This window comes from Lampris incognitus, chromosome 6, assembly GCF_029633865.1.
Source record: "Lampris incognitus isolate fLamInc1 chromosome 6, fLamInc1.hap2, whole genome shotgun sequence".
Classification (NCBI taxonomy): Eukaryota; Metazoa; Chordata; class Actinopteri; order Lampriformes; family Lampridae; genus Lampris; species Lampris incognitus.
In genome coordinates this window covers 57,874,815-57,900,347 of record NC_079216.1, presented here as the reverse complement: position 1 = coordinate 57,900,347, position 25,533 = coordinate 57,874,815, and the positions used below count along the sequence as shown (strand labels likewise).

The following is a 25,533-nucleotide window of genomic DNA, read 5'->3' as shown; positions in this document are numbered from 1 at the left end:
ATGTGCACCTTTTTCCCCCACAAATGGGGGAACAATGAAATCCGAGATGTTAAACAGCAGCAGGACATCCTGGAAAACCCCACTGAGGCGAAGGGGGAGAATTTCTCCTAAATTTGATTATATCAATGTTTGATTTCCAAAAAAATTGATGACACAAACGGAAAGTAATTCCAGGGTTGTGGGAATACTTTGTTAAAGCACATCTGTTGGCGGGACACTATTGCTGCCATCGTTATAGATTTTCATTATTGATTGTGACCATGCTCATATTTTATCCTTGTATCGCAGTCGTCGTAATTCAAGGTAGATGTGAAAGCATCAACAGAAGGGCAAGAGTCCAGTATAAAATGTATTCATTAAAGCTGAAATCTGGGATTTTTCTCCATTCACAAGCCGTTATTTCATCCATCTGGACCACGGAGTCAGGGAACATGATGTTAACATGCGTCTTCACCATGGTTGGAGACACTCTGCTTAAACCGCTGTTGACATTTTTTGACTGGGTAGAATGAACACTGGTGTGGCGACAAACATGTTCCTTCTGAAACAGGAAAAAAGATTGAAACGTGATGTCGATATGGCGATGCTTCTGTTTGACAGCTAATCTACCAATTCTACAGTAAATATTACAGGACAACGGTGTTCCCATATAGTTTGATCTAATGTAATGTGATGCATTAGGTTGTCTGTGTTAGCTTTGGTACGAGGACGCCATTTTTACAAGGGTGGGAACTGTGTACTGCTTAGCTGTCGGCACATGAGCAAGCATGGCCGCTACACCTCGATTGTAGTTCTCACATTCAGACAAAGGGACAGATCAAGGAAATCATGGATTTTAGCTTTAGCACGTACACCAATCAGCCAAAACATTAAAACCACTGACAGGCAAGTGAATAACATTGATTATCTCGTTACAATGGCAGCTGTCAAGGGATGGGATATATTAAGCAGTAAGTGAAAAGACCGTTCTTGAAGTTAATATGTTGGAAGCAGGAAAAATGGGCAAGCATAAGGATCTGAGAGACTTTGACAAGGGCCAAATTGTGACGGCTAGATGACTGGGTCAGAGCATCTCCAAAACGGCAGGTCTTGTGGGGTGGTCCCCATATGCAGTGGTCAGTCCCTACCAAAAGTGATCCAAGGAAGGACAACCAGTGAACCAGCAACAGGGCCATGGGCACCCAAAGCTCACTGATGTGTGTAGGGAGCAAAGACTAGCCCATCTGGTCCGACCCCACAGAAGAGCTACTGTAGCTCAAATTGCTGAAAAGGTTAATACTGGCTATAATAATACAGGTTTAATACAGGTGTCGGAACACACAGTGCATCACAGCTTGCTGTGTATGAGGCTGTGTAGCCACAGACCCATCAGAGTGCCCGTGATGACCCCTGCCCACCACTGAAAGCACCTACAATGGGCACGTGAGCGTCGGAGTTGAAGCAATGTATGAAGATGACCTGGTCCAATGAATGACGTTTTCTTTCATATCATGTGGACAGCTGGGTGCATGTGCATCATTTACCTGGGGGAGAGGTGGCACCAGGATGCACTATGGGAAGAAGGCAAGCCGGCGGAGGCAGTGTGATGCGCTGGGTGATGTTCTGCTGGGAAACCTTGGGTCCTGTCATCCATGTAGATGTTACTTTGACACGTACCACCTACCTAAGCTTTGTTGCAGACCAAGTACACCCCTTCATGGTAACGGTATTGCCTGATGGCAGTGGCCTCTTTCAGCAGGATAATGTGCCCTGCCACACTGCACATATTGTTCAGGAATGGTTTGAGGAACATGACAGAGTTCAAGGTGTTGCTTTGGCCTCCAAATTCCCCAGATCTCAATCTGATCGAGCATCTGTGGGATGTGTTGGAAAAACAGGTCCGATCCATGGAGGCCTCACCTCACATCTTACAGGACTTAAAGGATATGCTGCTAATGTCGACGCCTCAACGGGTCAGAGCTGTTTTGATGGCACGAGGGGGACATACACTTTATTGGACAAGTGGTTTTAATATTTTGACTGATCGGTGTTCATGAGCAGTCCTAAATAGGTGTTGGTATGGAATGAGGCTCCTGTTGGCCCCTCTGTTAAGGTTTAATATGGTTTTTAAAAATGGATGAGCAAGGTCTTATTGTAGGAAGTCTTGAGAGGCAAAATGGAGATATGGAGCATACCAAATAAGAGTGAGTCCTCGCCACGGGTTCCAGATGGGAAGGTGTTGTCTCCCATTCTTGTACCAGTCACACCAAGTTCAACACTGTGTTGATGTACTCTAATCCATCGGCATTGCCAGGTCATTTTGCCGGGGCGTAAGCCCCGAAAGTTGTGAGTGTAGCCCCGAATGTAATTTTAGATTTAAGCCTATGTGAAGCCCGCCAAAAAGCGTACCGTGTGAATGTCCGATAGGCTTCATAACAGAACAGCCTGTAAAAATAAATGCAGGTCTCTAAACTAACTCCGTTCATGTGTGTGTGTGTGTGTGTGTGAGAAAGAAAATTTTATATTCCAATAAACTAATATTAACATAAATACATTTAACTTTTTTTCTCTAGTCTGGTACTGTAGCATGTCAATAAGTGTTTAATGATAGCAGTTGTGAAGTATTCTGCCTCTACTCAATACTAATACTAATTACTAACAACTACTAATATTTTTAACATCACAATTCATACTTTTTTTTAAGCAATATATTTATTGAATTTTGTTTGCAAATTACATCAAAACAAGTTATAGCACAGTGCAGCAAACATTTTCACCCTCCCCCCCCCCCATAACCCTGTCCCTATAACAAGTAATACAATTCAAAGCAGGGTTAAAGAAGATAATAAAGATAAAAATTCAATTAATAAAAATAATAAAATAAAATAATAATAACAATAATTTCTTTCACAGACTGATTAGAGGGTGTGGTTTTTTTCCAGTTGCTTTTACGCATATAAACAGTCAGATAGAGTTGTTCTACTCCCCCAGAGCTTGTTCTTGATGAAGCAAGTACACGTTTTGCTTGTAATATACACATATCTATAAATCTGAACTCATTGCTATGTAAATGTGGGGTGGTAGGATATAAACCAAGAATAAAAAGCTTTGGACTCAATGGTAATTTCTTTGACAAAATTTGATCAATCATATCAACAACATCTTGCCAGAAGGTTTTCACTTCCACACATTCCCATATACAGTGAAACAGCGTCCCCCTTGCCTCACTACACTTAATACAGGTATCAGGAATATTGTCATTAAACTTGTGCAATTTAACAGGAGTTATATATGTACGCATCAGCCATTTATACTGTAGAAGCTTTAGGTTGCTGCTAACTGTCTGTCTCTGGGCCTCTTTACATGCCTCACTCCATTCTTCTAAAGATATTTCCTCCTCTATATCTCCCTCCCATAATCTCAGTTTTGTCTCTGATGATTCATCAGATCCAGATCACAATTCATACTTAATCTGGACAGTAAACAACAGTTTTTGAGGTACACATTTCAATTTTTCAATGATTAAGACATGTACTTTGAATGTAAATAAGGTGCCAAAATGCATAAAAAAGCAGCAAAATAGAGCTTGTTTATCAAAACAAGAAAAAAATCCGAGGGAGAATCCCCCCCAGACCCCCCTACAGAAGTCCAAGCTAAGCCCCGAATGTCCTCAAATCCTGGAAACGCCCCTGCCCTAATCTCCATTTCTTTGCAAAACATTATGGATGATGGTGCAACAAAACTCATTTGGTGGATTGTTTTACTCCAAGAAGCATTGCGATATGAACAGTAAATATATATTTGAGTATTTACCAATCCAGTCGTGACTTTGTTTTAATCTGTCATTCGTGATTCTGCCACGTCCATGGACCTCTTGCCTTTCTATCAGCTGTGTAGAAAGAGGAGGAGGCCCCACGTTAAAACCACAGGAGCTCTTCACTAGGTCTCCTCTCTGTAAGCAGTTTCTCTTTCCTGTGCCCCATAAGCCCCCCAAAATACCTTGGTATCATCAGAAAGAGGAGCAGAAACGGTAGCCTCAGGCGTCCCGTCCAGAGCTGCTACGTTTAGTGCTGTTTCACGTTGTCCTGAAACCGTAGGGAGCATGAGACGGCTTCGTCGTGAGACCTGAGTCATACATGTACACTGAAAGATGCCGGCGTTGAATCCGGCGCACTCTCTCTGTCTTCTTTTATGCCCCCCGCCCCCCATTGAGTTCTTGGTGAGACCACATGGCATGATTTGACAGGAAGGCAGTTCTTAAATCTGTGTATGCTTCAGGGCTGGACTCTAATTCAATGTTTTGGTTATTAATCGTCTTTCACTGAGAAAATTCGGATATGGTCATATAGTGATACACTTTTACCATCTAAGTTAATAATAATGGGAATCTATAACCCAAACTTTCTCACAAAATGAGACCTGAAATATTTGAGGGTGTTATTTGAAAAGTAGTTTTGGTTTAATGCTGTAATTTACATTGCTGAACAGATCAAAGTAATGAACCTCCGCTGGATTTTAAAATTTGGTTTTTTAGGATATGTAAGCCCCATAGGTTACGGAACTGATGATGATGATGAAGCAGATAATGTGATATATATCAATAAAGAGTAAAATTCTCTATGGTTATAGTGATCATATTTCCTTGGGCGGCATGGTGGCCTAGTGATTAGCACTGTCGCCTCACCGCAAGAAGGTCCTGGGTTCGAACCCCAGGGTTGTCCAACATTGGGGGGGTCATCCCAGGTCCTTTCTGTGTGGAGTTTGCATGTTCTCCCCGTGTCTGCAGAGGGTTTTCTCCAGATGCTCCAGTTTCCTCCCACCATCAGAAGAAACATGCATGTTAGGGTTTATACTCCTGTCTGTGCCCCTGACCAAGGCAATGGAAAGAAGAGCTTGGGTTGGTCCCTGGGCACAGCATGAAGGCGGCAGCCCACTGCTCCAAGCTACACAGAGCACAGCTAGGATGGGTTCATTAGCAGTATGAATGCATGAATGAATGATGATTTATTTCGAACATGTAAATAAGCAGGATATAGCATACATCCATTGCCAATAATCTGGAGTGATCAACAAATCCGCACATCAAACTCAGCACACAAATCTCTGTATGCATCAGATTATTTGTTACATGTTGGAAAAGGAGTAGGGGGAAGTATACACTTATTTTTTCCTACCCCTTCTCACCTACCCTAAATTTAATTCAGCTACTGTACATTACAAAAAGAATATATATATATATATATATAAAAACATCTGAAAATTAAAAAAAAATATATATATATAACTTTGTTAAAAGTAACACTCAATAGTAGGGAAAGTGCTCAACAAATAAGGAGCAAAATAATCCAGTGAGTCAAGTAAATTCTTTATGAGACAGTACAAGCCTGTTTCATGCCATAAGCAATCATCAGCTGATGATTGCTTATAATTACTAACAACTACTGATATTTTTAACATCACAATTCATAATTAATCTGGAGCATAAACAACAGTTTTTGAGGTACACATTTCAATTTTTCAACGATTAAGACATGTACTTTGAATGTAAATAATGTGCCAGAGTGCATAAAAAAGCAGCAAAATAGAGCTTGTTTATATATATATATATATAAAAAAAAATATATATATATAAAGGAATGTTTGGAAAATAAAGGAATGTTTGGATAAATTAAACTTTAATGTTAACACAACTCTTCATCGTCCCTATATCTCTTGATAATCAGTCCTGTGTACTTATTCTTGAACTGTGTAATGTTTGTACTTAGTTTGAGTTCCCTGCTCAGACTGTTCCACAGTTTTACCCCACAGATTGAAATGCCCATGCTCTTCAAATGAACACATAACTTCTTGAAGTTTAATTTCCCTCTCAAATTATATTCCCCTTCTCTATGTGAGAATATGTTTTGTATATTACCCGGTAGTAGATTGTTCCTTGCTTTGAACATTATTTGCGTTGTGTTAAATTCTACTAAATCCTTGAACTTCCAGGGACTTGACTTTAAAAGTAGCTTGTTGGTGTGTTCATGATCTCCTACATTATTAACTATCCTTATGGCTCTTTTTTTGTAGTATACATATTGGTTGTAGGTTGGTTTTGTGGGTGCTACCTCCCCAAAGTAGTTCAGATATGGTAAAATAATTGAACAATACAGAGTGCACAAGGATTTATGATCCATAATGTGTCTTGCTTTTCTCATGACTGCAGTGCTCCTTGCCAGCTTTGCTCGCACATATGTTATGTGAGGTTTCCAGCACATTTGTGGTCTAGTATTACACCTAGAAATTTATTTTCACATACTCGTTCTAGTTGGATATTGTCTTTCACTACTTTTACTTTGGTATTAAGTGATTTAACTGATTTCCAAACAACATAAACTTTGTTTTGTCCAGCTTTAAGGATGATTTGTTTTTGTCAAACCTCTGTTTTAATTTAACCATTTCTATTGTGGTCACCTCCAAAAGCTGCTGTAAATTCTCACCAGAACAAAATATATTCGTGTCATCAGCCAATAAAACCAATTTCAATATTTTTGATATTTTGCATAAATCATTTAAGTACAGAATGAATAGTTTTGGACCTAAAACCGACCCCTGGGGTACACCACAAGTAATATCCACGCATGACCATTTATGTTCACCTATCTTTACAAACTGCTGCCTGTTACTTAACCTTACTTAACCAATTCTGTACAAACCCCTGTGATACCATACCTCTCCAATTTGTCTATTAATCTATTCTGATCAATGGTGTCAAAAACTTTTTTTACATCTATAAATATTCCCACAGCAAACTTTTTTTGGTCTATGCAATTAATTATTTCTTCAAATAATTCAATGAGTGCCATAGATGTGGATCTGTTTGGTCAAAACCCATACTGGCTATCGGTTAGATTGTTCTTCTCAATGAATTTGTCTAGTCTAGCAGCAAATGGTTTTTCCAGTATTTTGGAGAATTGTGACAATAATGAAATCGGTCTGTAGTTAGTAAATTAGTGTCTATCTCCGGTTTTATATAAGGGTATGACTTTTGCAATTGTCATTTTGCTTGGAACTTTGCCAGATTGAAAGGACATGTTATAGTTGTGGGTTAGTGGTTTTGCAATACATTCGATTACTTTCTTAACTATTGTCATATCAATATCATTCCAGTCAGTAGATTTTTTTGTTCTCACATTTGTTTACAATGTCCATGATTTCCTTCTCTTCTACCGCTCTAAGAAAAACGGAACTTGTATTTCTGTCCCCATGATCACTGTCACTCCCCTCTATGATTGTTTGTGTGTCATTGATTTTTTTTTTCTGCCAGTTTTGGGCCAACATTTACAAAGACTCTGATGAAGCCATTTACCACATCTTCCATGTTATTTATAGTCTATATGTAAAGCGACTTGGAGTATTAGAAAAGCGCTATATGAGTTTAGTTTTATTATTATTATCATTATCTGTAAAATATTGAGGGCAGCTTGGGCTTCTAGATCCATTTCTAATAATACTATTCAGCACATTCCATATATCTTTGGTGCTGTTTTTATTGGTCTCTGATTCTTTTTTGTAGTATTCCTTCTTGCATATACTCATAATGTTAGGTTTAATTGTTTTTATATTTTTTGTATTTTATCTCTGCTTCAATGGTTATCCGTTTTATTAATTCTTTACAGAGCTTACTTTTTTATGACAAGCGTTACGTAGTCCCTTTGTGATCCATGCACTATCTTTATATTTCTGTTTACTGTTGAATTGTTGTATTGGGGAATTTTTATATAAGGATTGACATATGTTTATGAATGAATTATAAGCTTTGTCAGTGTCTTTTTCTTTGCATACTATATTCCAGTTGTGTGTTAGTAATTTATTTTTGAATGTGTTCATGGATTCCTCTGTTCTTACACTTGTATATTTAACGTTGGGAACTTTGGTCTTCCTAAAATTTCAGTCATAGACCGTGAAAACTGGTAGATGGTTACTGATACCATTTATTAACAGCCCGCTCTCAGTGTGGCCTTCGGTGATGTGTGTGAATATATTGTCTATTAAGGTGGCACAGCGTGGTGTGGTTCTGCTAGGTCTAGTGATTTTAGGATATAAACCCAAACTATATTGTGTTAATGAACTCTTCTGTCTTATTGTGCTTATTTGGATTTAACAGGTCTATATTGAAATCCCCACATATGAACATATTCTTCTGTGTTGATTTTGAATACGTTTCTTCTATCCAGTCTTTAAATATATCAGTATTTGATCCCGGTAATCTGTATATACAGTTTAGGATTATATTCTACAGGTGTTGACATAACGTCTAAGCACCTTGTAATTGAGGTTGTTGCTCACATATGGAGCCCCCCCCCTCCATTTTTGTTCCTCCCGTTCTTACAAGACAATTCGTATCCGGCTAACTCAAAGTCAGCACCTCTCTCAGGGCGAATCCATGTTTCAGGTGTAGCTACGATGTTGAACGGATTCTTGAAGTGACTTAGATATTCTTGGATGTTTTGGAAGTTGGCATATATGCCTCTGTTGTTAATGTGGATAATTGAAATGTTATGATTTGAGTTGACCATCGTGTTAAACTGATCATCGGTGTAGTATAGATAGTTGTTGTTGATGCTGTTGAAGACATTATTTTCTGGGTCGATCTCCTGTGATTTGTGTTCGGAACATCTGAAAGTCTTTAATTCCTTTGTTTTTTTGTTTTTTTTATGTTCTCTAATCCTTGCTGTTAGCTGATCATCAGTGTCTCCAGCGGGTCATGGTTTTGTATAATGTTTTACTTTGCATGTTAATGTTAATTTGCAGTAATTGAGTTTCCCCAAAGGGTTTAATTAAAGGAAACTTAATATATCACCTAGTTGTAGAAGTAGTATGTACCAGTGGCAGCTGGCCAGTACAAGGCGCTGGGGCACCGCCTCCTTCAAATATCCAGAGATGAAAATCTACTTCAACATGTTAAATATAACTTAGTTGTATAATGCAAATAATTATGAAATAAAAGTGTTTTTCAGTCTGTGAGCGCCTGTCAGCAGCCATTAAATGTTGGTTCCAAATGGTATTTGGTTGATTTCTGTGTGAATACATATGCTTCCTGGGTGAGGGGCGCTGGCCAAACGATACCTTATGTAAGCCCTTAAACTTGTGGCAAGCAGGTGACCTGAGGCTGCTGTCTGATTGGTTTCTTAAGATTTTCCATGGGGCGCAGTTCTGTGCGCCCCAGACACTCCCACTTTTATTGGCAGTGAATTGATATTGTTTTAATGTTTTTTTGATCTAATGTGATTGGACAATTCTCATGGCTGTCAATCATGTTCACACCCAACACCACGCCTCGTCTCAACTGTCAATCATCCACCGTCTACGAACCCTGATAAAATCTGTCGGCTACATTGTCCTTCTTAATAACTCTGTGACTGTGTGGACATTAAAGCTGCTGTCAGGTGTGCTGCGCCAAGGGAAATTGCGCCCCCCCCCCCCCAAAAAAATTTTTTTAGCATCAGCCGCCACTGGTATGTATGACAGAAATGCTAGGAGTCCAGGTCAATTCTTAACTACTACACCATGTGGTCCCCCAATGTCAGAGTGCACAAATGTAGTACAAATGTATCGGAGACTATATGAGACTATATGATATGGTTTTGTCAATCTTCCCATCTGTCTGTCCTCTTGTATGTGACTGTATGATGTGACTGTATGACTTATATCTGCAGGATTTCCGTGATGAGGTTTCCAAGGCGTCTCATCTGACCGGGAAGCCGGTGATTGAGGAGCGGATTCTGAACCAGATCCTGTACTACCTGCCACAGCTCTACGAGCTCAACCGAGACCTGCTCCGGGAGCTGGAGCAGAGGGTCGCCAGCTGGTAACAGAACCATAAAACCACGTTTTTATTTCATGTTTCAAGTTCATCTTGTGTATTTACTCACAGCAAAGCTGCCGCTAGAGCTGAACAGTCCTGCACAAATCAACACTGGGATGTGTTTTTTGCAATATGTATTGCAGTATTAAAGAATAAAAAGGAATTGCATAATTTCACCAGATATATGCAGCTTTTAATTTTAAAAGCTTTGTTTGTAAAGAATTTATCACCCCAGCAGTCATTGGGAGTGATTTTAGAGGGTAAAATAAGGTAGTTGCCCAAGAAGTCATTATATTGGATTAAATTATTTGTATGATGCACTAGAATATTTAGCTTCAAGAAGAGTCATAAAAAATACCTTGCTAGATTTCGTTTTCTATTAAGAGTTTTAGTGTAACATGACTGATGAGCCCTTTGCAGTGTGACTAATGCACATGTGTAATTTGATTTGATTTGATATTGCAGTGTCAATTCTGAAATGATATAATATTCAGCCCCAGCTAGTGCATTGAAATACGTAATTATGCTTTAAAAACTCATTTAAAAGGAGTTTAAAATGTAATAAAGGCAAAAAATTCAAGATTAAGGTGAAAAAAGGCTAAATATAAAAGCTAAGTATAAATAAGAAAACGCAGAATAGAAGTCTGTCCTGAAAATACGTACTTTTATGCAAAGTGTCTATGGAAATGTGCAATGGTGCAATTACCACTGGGCAATAGACGGTTAATGTAAACCCAATACGTCAAAAGTTTAGATAACATTTTGCGAGCAGACTCTGCCCACATGATTTCCGTGTCATGACTCAGGCAGAAACGTGCACATCTGTCCTACATGATTTAAAACCATGTTTCTGTAAACATCCTTTGAATTGGTGTTTCATTTCCATTTTAGTTGCTATGTGTAATTTCTACCCGAGTGCCAAGCTCCATCGGAACCATTACTGTTACGTTCTGAAATATTATACAGTACTCTTTAATACGTCTCATCTGCTAAAGAACCGGCATGGATTCATTCTCTGACTCTCTTGGTAGGGATGAGAATGCCCAGCTGGCAGACATCTTTGTGAAGAAAGGGCCTTATCTGAAGATGTACTCCACTTACATCCGTGAGTACGACAGGAATGTGGCTCTACTGGAAGAGCAGAGCAAGAGGAACCCGGTGTTTGGCGGCGTGGTGCGGGAGTTTGAGGTACTGGGGCTCGTCCAACCTGTTTTCTGCTTTTATTGTCTGGAGGCAGGGGGGGGGGGGGTTGTGTATCCGAGTAAATGGGTTTGTGTGTGTCTGTGTGTGCATGTGCATGATTGTCCTTTTTTTCTCTCCCTGTAAACCCTGTCATTTATTAAGTGTGTCCTCTGCCTCTAGGCTAGTCCACGCTGCGCCAACCTGGCTTTGCGGCATTACTTACTGAAGCCTGTACAGAGGATCCCTCAGTATCAACTGCTGCTGACAGGTACCTCGAATGTCAGCTCACTCTATTCATATTCTCTTAAACCATTCCTCTTCCTCTTCTTTTTTTAGAAAGGGGTTTAACTGATGTTCTGCTCCTCACAGTTAATATCTGAACGACCCATTCATCCTTACATGTCAGACTCCAGAAGCTTGTAGACTTTCATGACAGGCGTCACACTGCCACCTAGTGGTCGAGAAACACGAAGCTCAAATTCTGTCATGTTCTTGAACGTAATAAGTGTTTTGAAGTGCAGCCCAAATCAGATTTGGTGACGTAAGGAGCTTAAGCATGACCGAGCTTAGCATCTCATGAGACTAATGGATCTGGTCAACGCCAAAATGTGAAGAATTTTCCTCACGTCACTCTTGTGTAATTATATTATGTAAGCACCTGCAGACCTCGTATTGGGGGTTTTAATTCCAGATTACCTCCCTCCCAGGAATTTGTACGATTGTAACCCACTATACGGCCAATTTTCACCCCCTCGCACGACTTAATTGCTGACCCTGTCTCTCTCTGAATTGGGTTGTAATTTTCAGACTATCTCAAAAATCTGCCTCAGGACTCGGTAGACTACAAAGACACACAAGGTAAAACCAAAATGACTCCTTTGTAAATGAATGTGATGACAATGTCATTGACATGACCAAGGAACAGATGCGTATTTCAGTGTTATACAGTTATAAGTTTCATTATCGCTTCACTAAATATAACTACTATTACACTTTTAATTTTGTCCATACAGCCGCCCTTGCCATAGTGAAAGAGGTGGCTAATCATGCAAATGACATTATGAAACAAGGGGTGAGTGTGAGCCAGTGATATTACATTCCTATTCAGTCATATTCAGTGTTAAGTTTCAGTGAAAGTCTCAATGTCTCTAAATGGACTGTGTAACTTTTAGTTGGAGACCAAATGTACCACCCAAACTTAAAGCGCAGATGTGACATTTCAGCGGCTAAAATTTTTCAATAGTCATGCTAACTCTAATTATGTTGATAAAATGCTCTGTGTAGGTAGCTGATGTATATCTATTTTTCTCTTAGGATAACTTCCAGAAGCTGATCCAGGTGCAGTGTAGTCTAAATGGCCACCATGAGATAGTCCAGCCCGGGAGGGTGGGTACTGGTTTTCCTTTCTCTTCCTGCCAAATGGATGCTCCTTAAAGCTGCTACTGGGAATTTTTTTAACTCATTATTCATTCGTCTCAATTTAGTTTTCATAACTATATGATAAACATAATCAAGTGAGACCATCAGCGAGAACATCGGATTAGATTTCAAATACCTCGCTCCTGGTCAGATTCCCACAAAATCTGAAAAAACGATTTATGACACACAAACGAAGATAGACTGCCACAATTAGAAACACATTACTTCATTGCTGTATAGCTTGTTAACAGCAGTTTTTTCCCCCAAAAAATGTCTTCTCTAATCGCTCTTTCCTTCAAAACAAATGAAGAAAGTGAATGTAGATCTTTGTAACAAGAGTGAACAATATTGCTTATGTCCACAGGGGGACGCCAAGTCAAAAAACATCCAAAACCTTTTGTAGCCGCTTTAATATTAAGTCAAGTCAAGTCAATTTTATTTGTACAGCCCAATATCACAAATTACAAATTTGCCTCAGGGGCTTACAGCATATTACAGCCATTGTTTGTTTGTTTGTTTGTTGTTGTTGTTTTTTCAATTAAATTTCCTATTGTGTATTGCTTTTTCACTGAATGTATATAGAATTATTCTGTTATCAAAGGATTAATTATGATGTTGTGGTATTCTGCTATATGAAATTGTGGAAATATTAATGAAAAATGTGCTGTGATATTGTGTTCCAGGTCTTCCTTAAAGAAGGCGTTCTTATGAAGTTGTCCAGAAAGGTCATGCAGCCCAGAATGTTCTTCCTGGTACAGTACAAAGCCCAAGATGTTACCGCCACTCTTTTGCCCACTGCCATGACCTGTTCTTCTTCTCCCTTGACGTTCTGTCTCTCCTCCTTCTTTTTCTATGAAAAATAACATACGACTTTTTTTTCCTTTGCCATTTCTCCCGCAGTTCAACGACACGTTGCTCTACACCACTCCCGTTCAGTCAGGCCAGTATAAACTGAACAATATGCTGTCTCTAGCTGGCATGAGGGTGAGAACTCAGCCTTTATCGCTGCTGTCTTTCTGTTTGCATACGTGTGATCTTGGACATAAGAAACATAATCGCTCATTACAGTGGAAAACAATTTGCAGGTTAGCAAGCCGAACCAAGAGGCCTACCAGAATGAGCTCAACATTGAAAGTGTGGAGCGCTCCTTCATTCTCTCCGCAAGGTAAAAACCAGAAACTAAAGATTTTTTTTAACAATAATGTAAGAAAATTTATCTTTGTTTTTGTATTGTTTAATTTTAATCTGAAAAAGGCAACCCCCCCCCCGCCGCCGCCCCTTATGGCTAATAGATGTTTTAAATTTTGTTCACCCATTGCGGGTAAATGGGCACATTTTCTGTGCTCCTTTAGTGCTGCTTATTGTGTTCTGTTCTATTATTCTAGATAATCGGTTATTTGATTTGTTCTTTTATTTCAATGTTTACTTTTTATTGTTTCATTTTATTGTTTACCATAGTTAATATTATTTATTATTATTAGGTTGGGTATTCAATTGGTAATTTAAGTGAAATGCTTTCGAAGAATGACTGCCATTACACAGGGTAATGGGAATTTGCTGTTTTTCACCCGTCTCCAATATTACAGAGACACACAACGCCGCACACATGCAACCCTTATAGAGGTCAGAGTACAAGGTTGTCTGCAGTGTAGCAGTATTGCAGAAAGCAGTGTATGCAATTTCCAGTGACTTGCTCACAGGCACATGGGTGGTGACGGTGATGCCCTCAATGTGTCATTGTACCAGCGGTGTTTGAGGTACCCGGGTGTTCAGGTTTTGCAGTCTGCACATTTCATTATAATCTGCCGGGATTCAGAGCAGAGCTCTTCACGTCGTCAATATAGGCTGTTAACGGTGAGGTTTTCCAGCAGCTCCAAGAATAAAGATTCCGTCCCTGGGTGGGCTCGAACCACCAACCTTTCGGTTAACAGCCGAACGCGCTAACCGATTGCGCCACAGAGACAGCTGTTAAAGTCTGCAACACATCAGCATTTCCCTACAGGTTTAAATAAAGCTTCTCTTATCTTTGCAGTTCGGCTACAGAAAGAGATTGTTGGCTGGAGGCCATTTCCCTGGCAATCAGTGACTACACCAGGAAGAAGATCACTTTCATAGCTGGCAAAACTCCAGAGGAGGTCAAGATATATATCCGACAACCCTGATACTTCTCCTTTCCTGTTTTAAATTGAATAATTTGGGGGTTAATTTTGTAAAGACCAGTGCTGACATTGATTATACGGTGATTTTATGTCTGGCCAGCTAGTGAACACTGCCGTCTTTCTTCATATCCAGACAGAGCTAACAGGTGGGGACAGCGGTGCTCCTTTGGGATCCAAAGCCCCCATATGGATCCCTGATCCGCGAGCCACTATGTGCATGATCTGCACCTGTGAGTTCACTCTGACATGGAGGAGACACCACTGCCGTGCATGCGGAAGGGTAACATGATTCAGAAATAATATTAATACCACTAATAATACTAAGTCTGTCTTTATTATTAATCCATTTGATATGAAAGAAACTACATAAAGAATGAAAAGAATAAAACAATTACAGCACATCAGATTCAATTGCAGGTTTAAAAAAATCACGTTTATAAATATAATCTATAATAATAACAATTAATAATAATAAATTAATAATATATTATATTGTTCATTTTTATTATTAATTATTATTACTATTATTATTTGTATTATTGTTGATTTTATTATTTTTGTGTTTTTATTGTGCTATTATTGTGTCATTTGTTTGTTGTGTTAAAATGAAAGGACCGAGACCTTTTACAAATTCACAAGGAAGCTTTTATTGTCCCACATGCCAGACTCTGTGTTCAAACATCCAGACCTCTAACCTAAGCATTATTATGATTAATTATTATATTAATAACTTTTAGTTATTATTATTATTAATAATAATAATAATCAGCATCCCTGCGACCCTCAGTAAGGATAAGTGGTTTGGATAATTATGAGATAATGATGATGATGATGATGATAATAATTTATAAATGCTTGATTAAATTTGGTGTCAGATGGACGATTGGGGGTAGAAGGCCAGGATATACCATGGACATTTTGAATAGAGGAATATAAATGAACAAACGTATTTCATGCTTAATTGCTCCATCAGGTGGTGTGCCAGTCATGTTCCTCCAACAAACAGTGTCTGGAGTACCTGAAGAACCAGCTGGCTCGGGTGTGTGATCAGTGCTTCCTTGTTCTTCAACAACAGAAAAGTAAGCAAGGCTCCCATCCAACACCGTATGTAGTCTGAGCCCTCAGATGGCTCCAGTCTGCCGTGATGCTCGTGTTAAGGTGTGATCGGTCGCAGAAACATCAGCATGTTAATTTCATTGACTGTATGAGGCGCGGGGATGCGACACCATTCACTCTCTAAATGCAGTTTTGATGCCAAAATGTCATTTTTCTCACCACCATCTTGTTCACATTTGTATATAAACATCAAAACCAGAGCCTACGGCTCTACTTCTCAAAGTCCGGACCGAATGGCAAGTCAGTCTGGACCCAGCCCATACCTCATGTTATGAATACAATACGTTATGAAGTGTGTTGTTGCTGCCGGGTGCACACATGAACGTTACACCGGAGGATTTGCTTTGGCGGTGGTGCAAAGCTTTTATTGCACTTAGGGTTATGTAACGAGCCTTGTTCTCTCCTCTCCCCTGCTCTGCTCCGCTGTGTGTGTGTGTGTGTGTGTGGGGGGGGGGGCTGAGCCCTGCTCTCATTGAAACAGCAGGGGAGAAAAACCAGCGCAACCATAATGACAGTAACGAGTAGCCTGCCGGTACGCAGGTTTTCATTAGAGCCAATCAAAGGCAGAGTAGGAAATGAACATCGTCTCCGGCGGGCAGTCACCCCTTTTGTGCTTAGGTTCAAGCAATTGATTGCAGGCAAACAATGCCATTTCTCCCACTTTGTTCGAATGTATTCTGACAATCTTGATTGTCTTTAATAGGCACTTGAGGCAACAGCTCATCTTGTTGACTCAAGTGAAGGAGTTCAAGTATCTCGGGGCCTTGTTCAGGAGTGAGGGTAGGATGGAGTGGGAGATTGACAGGCAGATTGGTGCAGCATCAGCAGTAATGTGGACGTTGTACCGGACTGTTGTGGTGAAGAGGGAGCTGAGCCAGACGGCAGAGCTCTCAATTTTCCAGTCAATCTTCGTTCCAACCCTCATCTATGGTCATGAGCTTTGGGTAGTGACCGAAAGGGGGAGATTGCAGATACAAGCGGCTGAAATGAGTTTCCTCCGTAGGGTGTCTGGGCTCAGCCTTAGAGATGGGGTGAGGAGCTCGGACATCCGGAGGGAGCTCGGAATAGAGCCACTGCTCCTTCACATCGAAAGGAGCCAGTTGAGGTGGTTCGGGCATCTGATTAGGATGCCTCCTGGGCGCCTTCCCTTGGCGGTTTACTGGGCACGGCCAACTGGGAGGAGACCCTGGGGTAGACCCAGACCACGCTGGAGGGACTACATGTCTAATCTGGCTTGGGAACACCTTGGGATCCCCCAGGAGGAGCTGGAGGGCGTTGCTGGGGAGAGGGGCATCTGGAGTGCCCTACTTAGCTTGCTGCCACCGCGACCCGACACCGGAGAAGTGGCTGAAGATGAATGAATGACTGTCTTTAACATGAATGTATGTTGCTTAAAAGTTATGTTAGTTGATTTTAATGTTATTTTGTTATCGCCAATCGTTCCGGACCTCTGACCTTGAATAAAAATCAGATGCTGACCATTGAGTAGTAAGTTTGAGAACCCCTGGTCGGCCTGTCATTCACTCATCCCCTCATATCGCACTGAACTGCCTTTTGCGGCCATTGCCTACATATCACATCCTTGTGAATAACACCATTAACTTCGATAAAATACAGTTATCCAAAAGACAAATATTGGGAGAGATCTTTACGTGATGGGAACTAGTTGAAATAACAGAAAATAGGGCGCCCGGGTAGCGTAGCGGTCTATTCTGTTGCCTACCAACGCGGGATCGCCGGGTCGAATCCCCGTGTTACCTCCGGCTTGGTCAGGCGTCCCTACAGACACAATTGGCCGTGTCTGCGGGTGGGAAGTCGGATGTGGGTATGTGTCCTGGTCACTGCACTGGCGCCTCCTCTGGTCGGTCGGGGCGCCCCCGGATCGGCGGAGAGGAGGTGGAGCAGCGAACGGGACGGCTGAAGAGGAGCTGGGTAATTGGCCGGATACAAATTGGAGAGAAAATTGGAAAGGGAAAAAAAAAAGAAAGAAAAAAAAAGAAATGACAGAAAACACTTGAGGGCAAAATGTGTCTGACCTGTATTTTATTTTTGTAGTTTGGCCCATGCTCCGTTGACTTGCATGTAGTCAAGGTTAAAATTTGTACTGGAAATGGCCACTAGAGAGTGCTAGAGATGTGTTCTCGTACTTTTTCAAAATCACTCATTGTTTCTACTCTATATACAAGTCAAGTTTATTTTTATGGCCCAAAATCACAAATTTGTCTCAGAGGACTCAACAGTCGGTACAATGTACGACACCCCCTATCCTCAGACCCCCGACTCGGATGAGGAAAAACCTCTGCCAGAAAAAAAACCTTATCAGGAAAAAGAATGTGAGAAACCTCAGGAAGAGCAAGAGAGGAGCGATCCTTCTTCCAGGGCGTAGACATGCCATAGGTATCGAGTGCACAGAGTAGAAAAGAGTAACGGTCTATAGCGTAATTTGTACTAAAACACATCTCAACTGTAATGTTGTCTGTCTGTTTGTTGTATTGTTGCACGTCTCCTTTCACCAGGTGAACAAGTCCTGTCAACGGCTCTGTCACCAGGGAACAGGTCGGCCTTTGCATTCTCTAGAAAACAAAAGAAGATACCTGCTGCCCTCAAAGAGGTGACTGACTCATTGGCCTGATCAGAATCAGGTTTAGTGGCTATGTAGGTTTACACATACTAGGAATTTGACTCCAGTATCGTAGCTCTCTCGGTGTACTTAACATAGAACAACAACAACACTACAACACAACAATCTTCAGACGTATAGGATTGGCTTATACGGGTGAAATAAGAGTTGATATGGTGCAGAGAATATATCAGAGATGCTGAAATAGATGTTAGCAGGTTACTTACATACATGCCTAAGGTAGATGGACATGACAGCGTACCAGTATACATACAATGTACAGTACAGTATCTACAAAATGGTTACTAAAGGTTACATTACTATTGGTTATGACTGTATCTCTTATCAGACGGCTTTTTTTGGTTTTGTTTGGTTTTTGTTTTTGTTTTTTTTGTCTTAGGTATCAGCTAACACAGACAACTCCTCAATGAGTGGTTACTTGCAGAGGTCAAAGGGAAATAAGAAGCAGTGGAAGAGGCTGTGGTTTGTCATCAAGGACAAGGTCCTTTACACGTACGCAGCAAGTGAGGTGAGTTTTCTTTATCTTCATCTAGTTTAGTGTTGTTTAGTTGTGGCACGGTGGCGCAGTAGTTAACGCAGTCGCCTCACAGCAAGAAGGTCCTGGGTTCAAGCCCCGGGGTTGTCCAACCTTGGGGGTCGTCCAAGGTCGTCCTTTGTGTGGAGTTTGCATGTTCTCCCCGTGTCTGTGTGGGGTTTCTGTGGGATGGAAGGCAGGGAGACAAACCTGGGCAGGTCGCCAGTCTATTACACGTCCCACACACACTCAAAAAAACATTTTTCCAATGACACTGGGCCGGTACTGGTGCCGGTGCTCATAGAATTAATTAAATGTCTCGGAAATATTGTTGGGGGTCATGGAAAATGTGATGTTTTGTTATGAAATTGTATTTTAACCTGCTGAGATGACATTTTTAGCCACTGAGATTGCACAGCAATGTTTGGGCATTGTGTGCAGTGACCAACTTAAAGTTACATGGTCCATTTAGAGACAGTTGAGACTTCCACTGATAGTTAATACGCAATAATATGACCTTCCATAAGCAACATCTTTCATGTATATCCAAGCAAAAGTCCAGGAAAATGGCTTCCTAAAAAGAGTGGGAATGCTGAAACCCTCTTGCTGTGGGGCTAAAGTGCTCATGACAAAAGTTTGTTGTGTTTGTGCCACTAGCGGGTGTTTAGCAGTGTGTTTGGTGTTCACCCAAAGCTGTGCAATAATTTGCCAGATGAATTTGATTGAACGAAGCTCTACTGTGTCAGCTGTCCCTAATTCTCCTGTACGCTCCAAGGATGTGGCTGCGCTGGAGAGCCAACCCCTGCTCGGATTCATGTTGAAAGGAGAATCAAGTCAGAGGTTGCAGTTCAAGCTCTACCACAAAAACACGCTGTACTACATCTTCCGAGCAGACGACATCCAGACAGCCCAGAGGTACGGTGCTACGTGGATGTCAATCATCAGTCAATAGACAGTGGATATAAATATTCCACACACCTCTCTTAAAATGGCAGGGTTTTTTTTATGTAATAAAATGAAACCCGGATAAATCATGCCAGAACTTTTTCCACCTTTAATGTGAAATTGCAACCTATAAAATTCAAGTGAAAAACATACTGAAACCTTTTAGGAAAAAAGAAAACAAAAATAAACTTACAGTAAGCTGGTTGTGTAAGTGTGCACACCCCTACACCAATTCTTTGTTGAAGCACCTTCTGATTTTATTATAGCACTTGGTCTTTTTGGGTAAGGGTCTGTCAGCTTGGCACATCTTGACTTGGCAATATTTTCCCCCTCTCCCTTGTAAAAACATTCTAGATCTGTCACACTGAGAGGCCATCTCCTGTGCACAGCCCTGTTCAGGTCACCCCACAGATTTTCTATCGGATTCAGGTCTGGGCTCTGGCCGGACCACTCCAAGATCTTGATCTTCTTTTGGTGAAGCCATTCCTTTGTTGATTTGGATGTATGCTTTGGGCTGTTGTTGTGCTGAAAGATGACAGTCCCCTTAGTCTTCGGGTTTCTAGTAGACATTTGAAGGTTTTTCTGCCAAAATCGACTGGTATTTGTAGCTATTCATGATTCCTTCCACCTCGACTAAAGCGTCGGTTCTGAATGAAGAAAAGCAGCCCTAAACCACGATGCTGCCACCATCGTGCTTCATGGTGGGTATGGTGATCTTTTGGTGATGTGCTGTGTTGTTTTTGTGCCAAATATACCTTCTGGAATTATGCTTGAACGAGAAGGAGGACAGCGGAATGGTGAGGATGCAAGGACAAAAGGCGGTGAAGGTGGATGAGTTTAAGTACTTGGGGTCAACTGTTCAAAGTAATGGGGAATGCAGAAGAGAGGTGGAGAAGAGAGTGCAGGCAGGGTGGAGTGAGTGGAGAAGAGTGTCAGGAGTGATTTGTGACAGAAGGGTACCAGCAAGGGTTAAAGGGAAGGGTTACAAGATGGTTGTGAGACCAGCTATGTTATATGGTTTGGAGACGGTGGCACTGATGAAAAGACAGGATGTGGAGCTGGAGGTGGCAGAGTTGAAGATGCTAAGATTTTCATTGGGAGTGATGAAGAAGGACATGATTAGGAACGAGTATATTGGAGGGACCGCTCAGGTTGGACAGTTTGGAGACAAAGCAAGAGAGGCAAGGTTGAGATGGTTTGGACATGTGCAGAGGGGAGATGCTGGGTATATTGGAAGAAGGATGCTGAATATGGAGCTGCCAGGGAAGAGGAGAAGAGGAAGACCAAAGAGGAGGTTTATGGATGTGGTGCGGGAGCGCATGCAGGTGGCTGGTGTGACAGAGGAAGATGCAGAGGACAGGAAGACATGGAAATGAATTATCTGCTGTGGCAACCCCTAAGTAGTAGTAGTAGTAGTGCTAGTAGTAGTAGTAGTAGTAGTAGTGCTAGTAGTAGTAGTGGTAGTAGTAGTGGTAGTAGATACCTTTTGGAATTATGGTCAAAAGTTCAACCTTGGTCTCATCAGACCAAAACACATTTTTCTATATAGTTTTGGGAGGCTGGATTTATCTTTTTTTTGGAGAGGATTTTTTCCCCCTTTTTCTCCCACTTGTACTTAGCCAATTACCCCACTCTTCCAAGCCATCCTGGTCGCTGCTCCACCCCCTCTGCTTATCCGGGGAGGGCTGCAGACTACCACATGCCTCCTCCGAAGCCTCAGGGAGAGCAACAGAGGAGGGATCCCTCTCCCAAGACGGGACAACATGCAATAGATGTCGTTTTTTCTTTGTTTGTTTTTTTTACCCCCCTCCCAGTGATCCGGTGGACTGCAGACTACCACATGCTTCCCCCGTTACATGTGGAGTCACCAGCCGCTTCTTTTCATCAGGTGTGTAACCAAGCAGTTACACACCTGATCCCACTAATCAACTAGTAGAGTCTTTGCTGAGGAACTTGATTAGGACACACAGGTGTGTAATTGCTTGGTAGGAACAAAAACCTTCACCCACATTGGCCTCTCTGGGTAAGATTGCCCACCGCTGATTTAAAACATGAGTTTGAATGTGATCAGTGAATTCTGAACACAGCCACATCCCCAATTATAAAAGGGTGTACACATTTATCCAACCAGGTTATTGTAGGTTGTGTATTCTTTTTTTCTCCTAAAATGTTTTCTGGTTGTTTTTCACTTACTTGATGACTTTAGACTTGACTTGTCTAACTTGACAAACACTTGCAGCTCAACTTGGACTTTAACACCCATGACTTGACTTGGACTTGAGTCTTTTGACTTGAAAGCTCAAAAGATAAAATGCTTTTAAAAAGTGTGGAGCCAGCCAGCTCTTCATTTCCATACTGATAGAGCCGCTTGGAATCAGTCCCCGATAAGTAGAAACTTTAAAACTCATTCACGATTTACATAAACTTGGCATGTTATTACTGCTGCGAAAATTCTGAATTGGTGTTGAATTTGATGACACACGCATAATGACTTGTTTTGGACTTGAAACTCAAAATGTATGACTTGGGACTTAACTTGGGACTTGAGTGCCAAGACTTGAGACTTGTGACTTGGAAAACAATGACCTCTGACATGCACCGTTTTCTTCTCTTTCCCAGGTGGGTTGACTCGTTCAAGGAGGCGACGGTTCTTTAACGGCAGACGACTTGTGAACATGTCCGTTCAGCTCGACGCGGTCAGACCCCGTCATGTGACGAGCCGCAACAGAATATCATCGATAATCGAAATGACCTCAGCGCCGCCAAACACTGCAGGAAAATGGGGAGGCGACAACACAGGCGGGGCCGCATTAAAATGTAGTGTAAATGTACTTGATTTTTTTTATTTTAGGAAATCTGGATACCTTTCAGTGTACGATCGGTCGTATTGAAAACCGTAATTCACAAATCACTAGTGTAGGTCACGTTTGGGGCCAGCTGTTAAGTTCGTGTACAGTTGTTTAGACGAGTTAGGGGGGGGGGCGTGCAGCCATCACCTGTACTTCTTTGTGCATTGATTTTCCTTCCATAACATGGTCGTTTCCTCTTGCGGGAACCAGCTAGGAGTTTTCACATCTTTAACATGTTTTCTCAACATTTTTAGTATTTCTTAAATTGATCATGAAGTAAGCCTGTTATTCTGTGTATTAAAATTTATTTGGAAAAAACCCTCTAGATCAGTAATAGTACAAAAAAAAAGGATGTCTCATTTTAATTAGAAATAATCACTTCATCAGTGTCGTAAAGAAGCATTTCTATGGTTTGTGTTGTTGGCTATAGAAAACACAATGGCAGACATGGTCTTGCATGGGGTACCTATGGCTTTTGTTTATCACATGACCTGAGGAAGATGTGTTACTGGGGGTAATTCACTCTGTTGTAATGTACCAAAACATTCACTGCACTTGGGTCTGGACTTCTCACGTAAATGCTCGTACAGATGGTGAATGGAGGACCCAAAATGACGTCTCCCCGTTCGAGACTTAATGTATTCCTGTGTAAATGATTTCAAGTAGATGGAAAATTGTATAATCTGATGAATTTAATTTTATTACGTGACTTTTATAAGTGCTGCGTTTGCCTCGTTTCACTGCAATAAATGTTTTATCATACGTGATGCTTCAGTTGTTAAAGACGGTGATTGAAACGGCCACCGTGATGAAGTTTCATGTGATGATCTGGGTACCAGCATCATCCCGCAGATGCAAGGCAAGTTTATTTGTATAGCACCTTATCGTCACAGAGGTCATTTAAAGTGCTTTACAGGCAAACGGGGGGGGGGGCATTATAAAAGCATGAAATAAGATAAAAGTACAGACAAGTTTAAAACAGTAAAATAAATAAAAACGCCATAAAAACTGATTAATTAAAAGTCACAACAATCAGAGCAGAATGTATAAAAATAACAAAATATACAAAACACACACCAAGAACTCAGCCATAGGCTGTTTTAAAAAGTAAGGTTCGAGCCCCGGGGTGGTCCAACCTCTGTGTGGAGTTTGCTTGTTCTCCCCGTGTCTGTGTGGGTTTCCTGCGGGGGCTCCAGTTTCCTCCTCCCACAGTCCACAGACATGTAGGTCAGGTGAATCGGCTGTACTAAATTGCCCCAAGGTGTGTGTGTGTGTCGGGGGGGGGGGGGGCTGTGATGGCCTGGCGGCCTGTCCAGGGTGTCTCCCCACCTGCTGCCCAGTGACTGCTGGGATAGGCTCCAGCATCCCCGCGACCCTGAGAGCAGGATAAACGGTTCGGCTAATGGATAAATGGATGGTTTTTAACCTGCTTTTAAATGTGTCCAGTGTGGGGGCCTCTCTCAGGTCCTCAGGCAGGGTATTCCATCTATTTGGGGTGTAAATACAAAATGCAACTTCCCCTGCTCTAGACCGAGCATGAGGGACGGTTAAAAGACCACTGCCACTGGACCGGAGAGTTCTTGCTGGTTTGTAAGTAACTAGAGGACCCGGAAGTGGAGCAACTGTGGACTAAAGTTTCAGCCTGTCTAAGCAATGTGAAGGTGCCGTCGTCCAACATCAGTAGAGACGAGAGGAACGCTCTCACGACTCTCAGTAAGGACAATAACATCATCATCCGTCCAGCGTACAAAGGCAGATGCACTGTTGTATGAGACCAGACAGACTATCATGAGAAACTGATGATGTTACTTAGCGACATGAATACTTAGGAGCCCCTGAAACGAGATCCAGGCAGTGGTTACAAGAAAAAGGTGATAGATTGTCTGAAGCTGTTAGAACAGGACAATGCTATTGACGGACTTTTGTACCACCGATTATACCCAGGAGAAGCTACGCCTAGTCTGTATGGGTTACCTAAGGTACATAAACAGGATGTGCCATCATGGCCTATTGTTTGTATGATTAACTCAGTGACCTACAACATCTCCAAGTTTCTTGCATCTATTCTCAACCTGTTGGTAGGCAGTAATGAACATCACATTCAGAACACTATCGATTTTGTGGATAAGGTGAGGGACGTCATTATGGAGGGTGATGAAACAATGGTCTCTTATGATGTTAAGTCTCTCTTCACATGTGTTCCTGTTGATGAAGCAGTGGAGGTAGTCAGTATGAAATTACAAAACGACCCCACCCTTAGCAATAGGACCACCTGTAACATTGACCAAGTGTGTCTGCTCCTGAAGCTGTGTCTTCAGTCCACACACTTCACATACAGGGGAAGTACTACAGGCAGAAGCATGGGTGTGCTATGGGATCCTATAGTGTCCAGCTTGTATATGGAAGAAGTGGAAGAGGGCTCTGATGTCCTATTCAGGGACACCACCTAGCCATTGGTTCAGATTTGTGGAGGACACCTGGGTTAAAATAAGTCTCAGGACATACCACGTTTCACCCACCACGTTAACTCTGTGGAGAACCACATCAAGTTCACCAGGGAGGAAGTGAAAAATCCCAGGTTAGCCTTCTTAGACTGTGACATTGCAATTGGTGATGGGGACATTTGATTGTTGATGTTTACCACAAATCAACACATACTGATCAGTATTTAAGGTTCGACTCTCATCATCCACTGGAGCCCCAACTAGGAGTCATCAGGACGCTGTACCACCAAGCTGACAACGTCCCCACTGACACAGCGGCCAGGGAAGGGGAGAAATCCCACATTAAACAGGCCCTGGTTAAGTGTGGTTAGCCTAACTGGGCGTTTGTCAAAACCAGGAAGACACCCAAACAGTGCACCAACTGATCGAAGAGAGGAG

The 25,533-nt window shown here is 41.5% G+C and overlaps 1 protein-coding gene and 1 non-coding gene across 2 annotated transcripts in view; one reads left to right on the top strand and one right to left on the bottom strand.

Annotated features, from left to right (window-relative positions):
• LOC130114594 (FYVE, RhoGEF and PH domain-containing protein 6-like) overlaps positions 1-23,400 on the top strand; it is a 33,830-nt gene extending 10,430 nt beyond the window's left edge. Inside the window, exons 6-21 of the mRNA XM_056282456.1 lie at positions 9,678-9,829; positions 10,858-11,014; positions 11,189-11,276; positions 11,816-11,866; positions 12,022-12,080; positions 12,323-12,394; positions 13,111-13,179; positions 13,328-13,411; positions 13,513-13,592; positions 14,460-14,562; positions 14,720-14,866; positions 15,560-15,665; positions 18,219-18,313; positions 18,723-18,851; positions 19,633-19,772; positions 22,422-23,400. Coding sequence (XP_056138431.1) covers positions 9,678-9,829; positions 10,858-11,014; positions 11,189-11,276; positions 11,816-11,866; positions 12,022-12,080; positions 12,323-12,394; positions 13,111-13,179; positions 13,328-13,411; positions 13,513-13,592; positions 14,460-14,562; positions 14,720-14,866; positions 15,560-15,665; positions 18,219-18,313; positions 18,723-18,851; positions 19,633-19,772; positions 22,422-22,458 — 1,569 coding nt within the window. The 3' untranslated portion in view covers positions 22,459-23,400. The remainder of the gene's footprint in view (positions 1-9,677; positions 9,830-10,857; positions 11,015-11,188; positions 11,277-11,815; positions 11,867-12,021; positions 12,081-12,322; positions 12,395-13,110; positions 13,180-13,327; positions 13,412-13,512; positions 13,593-14,459; positions 14,563-14,719; positions 14,867-15,559; positions 15,666-18,218; positions 18,314-18,722; positions 18,852-19,632; positions 19,773-22,421) is intronic.
• On the bottom strand, positions 14,317-14,390 carry trnan-guu (transfer RNA asparagine (anticodon GUU)). The gene has a single exon. It is a non-coding gene; the product is annotated as a tRNA-Asn (tRNA).
• Positions 23,401-25,533: the final 2,133 nt, after the last annotated feature.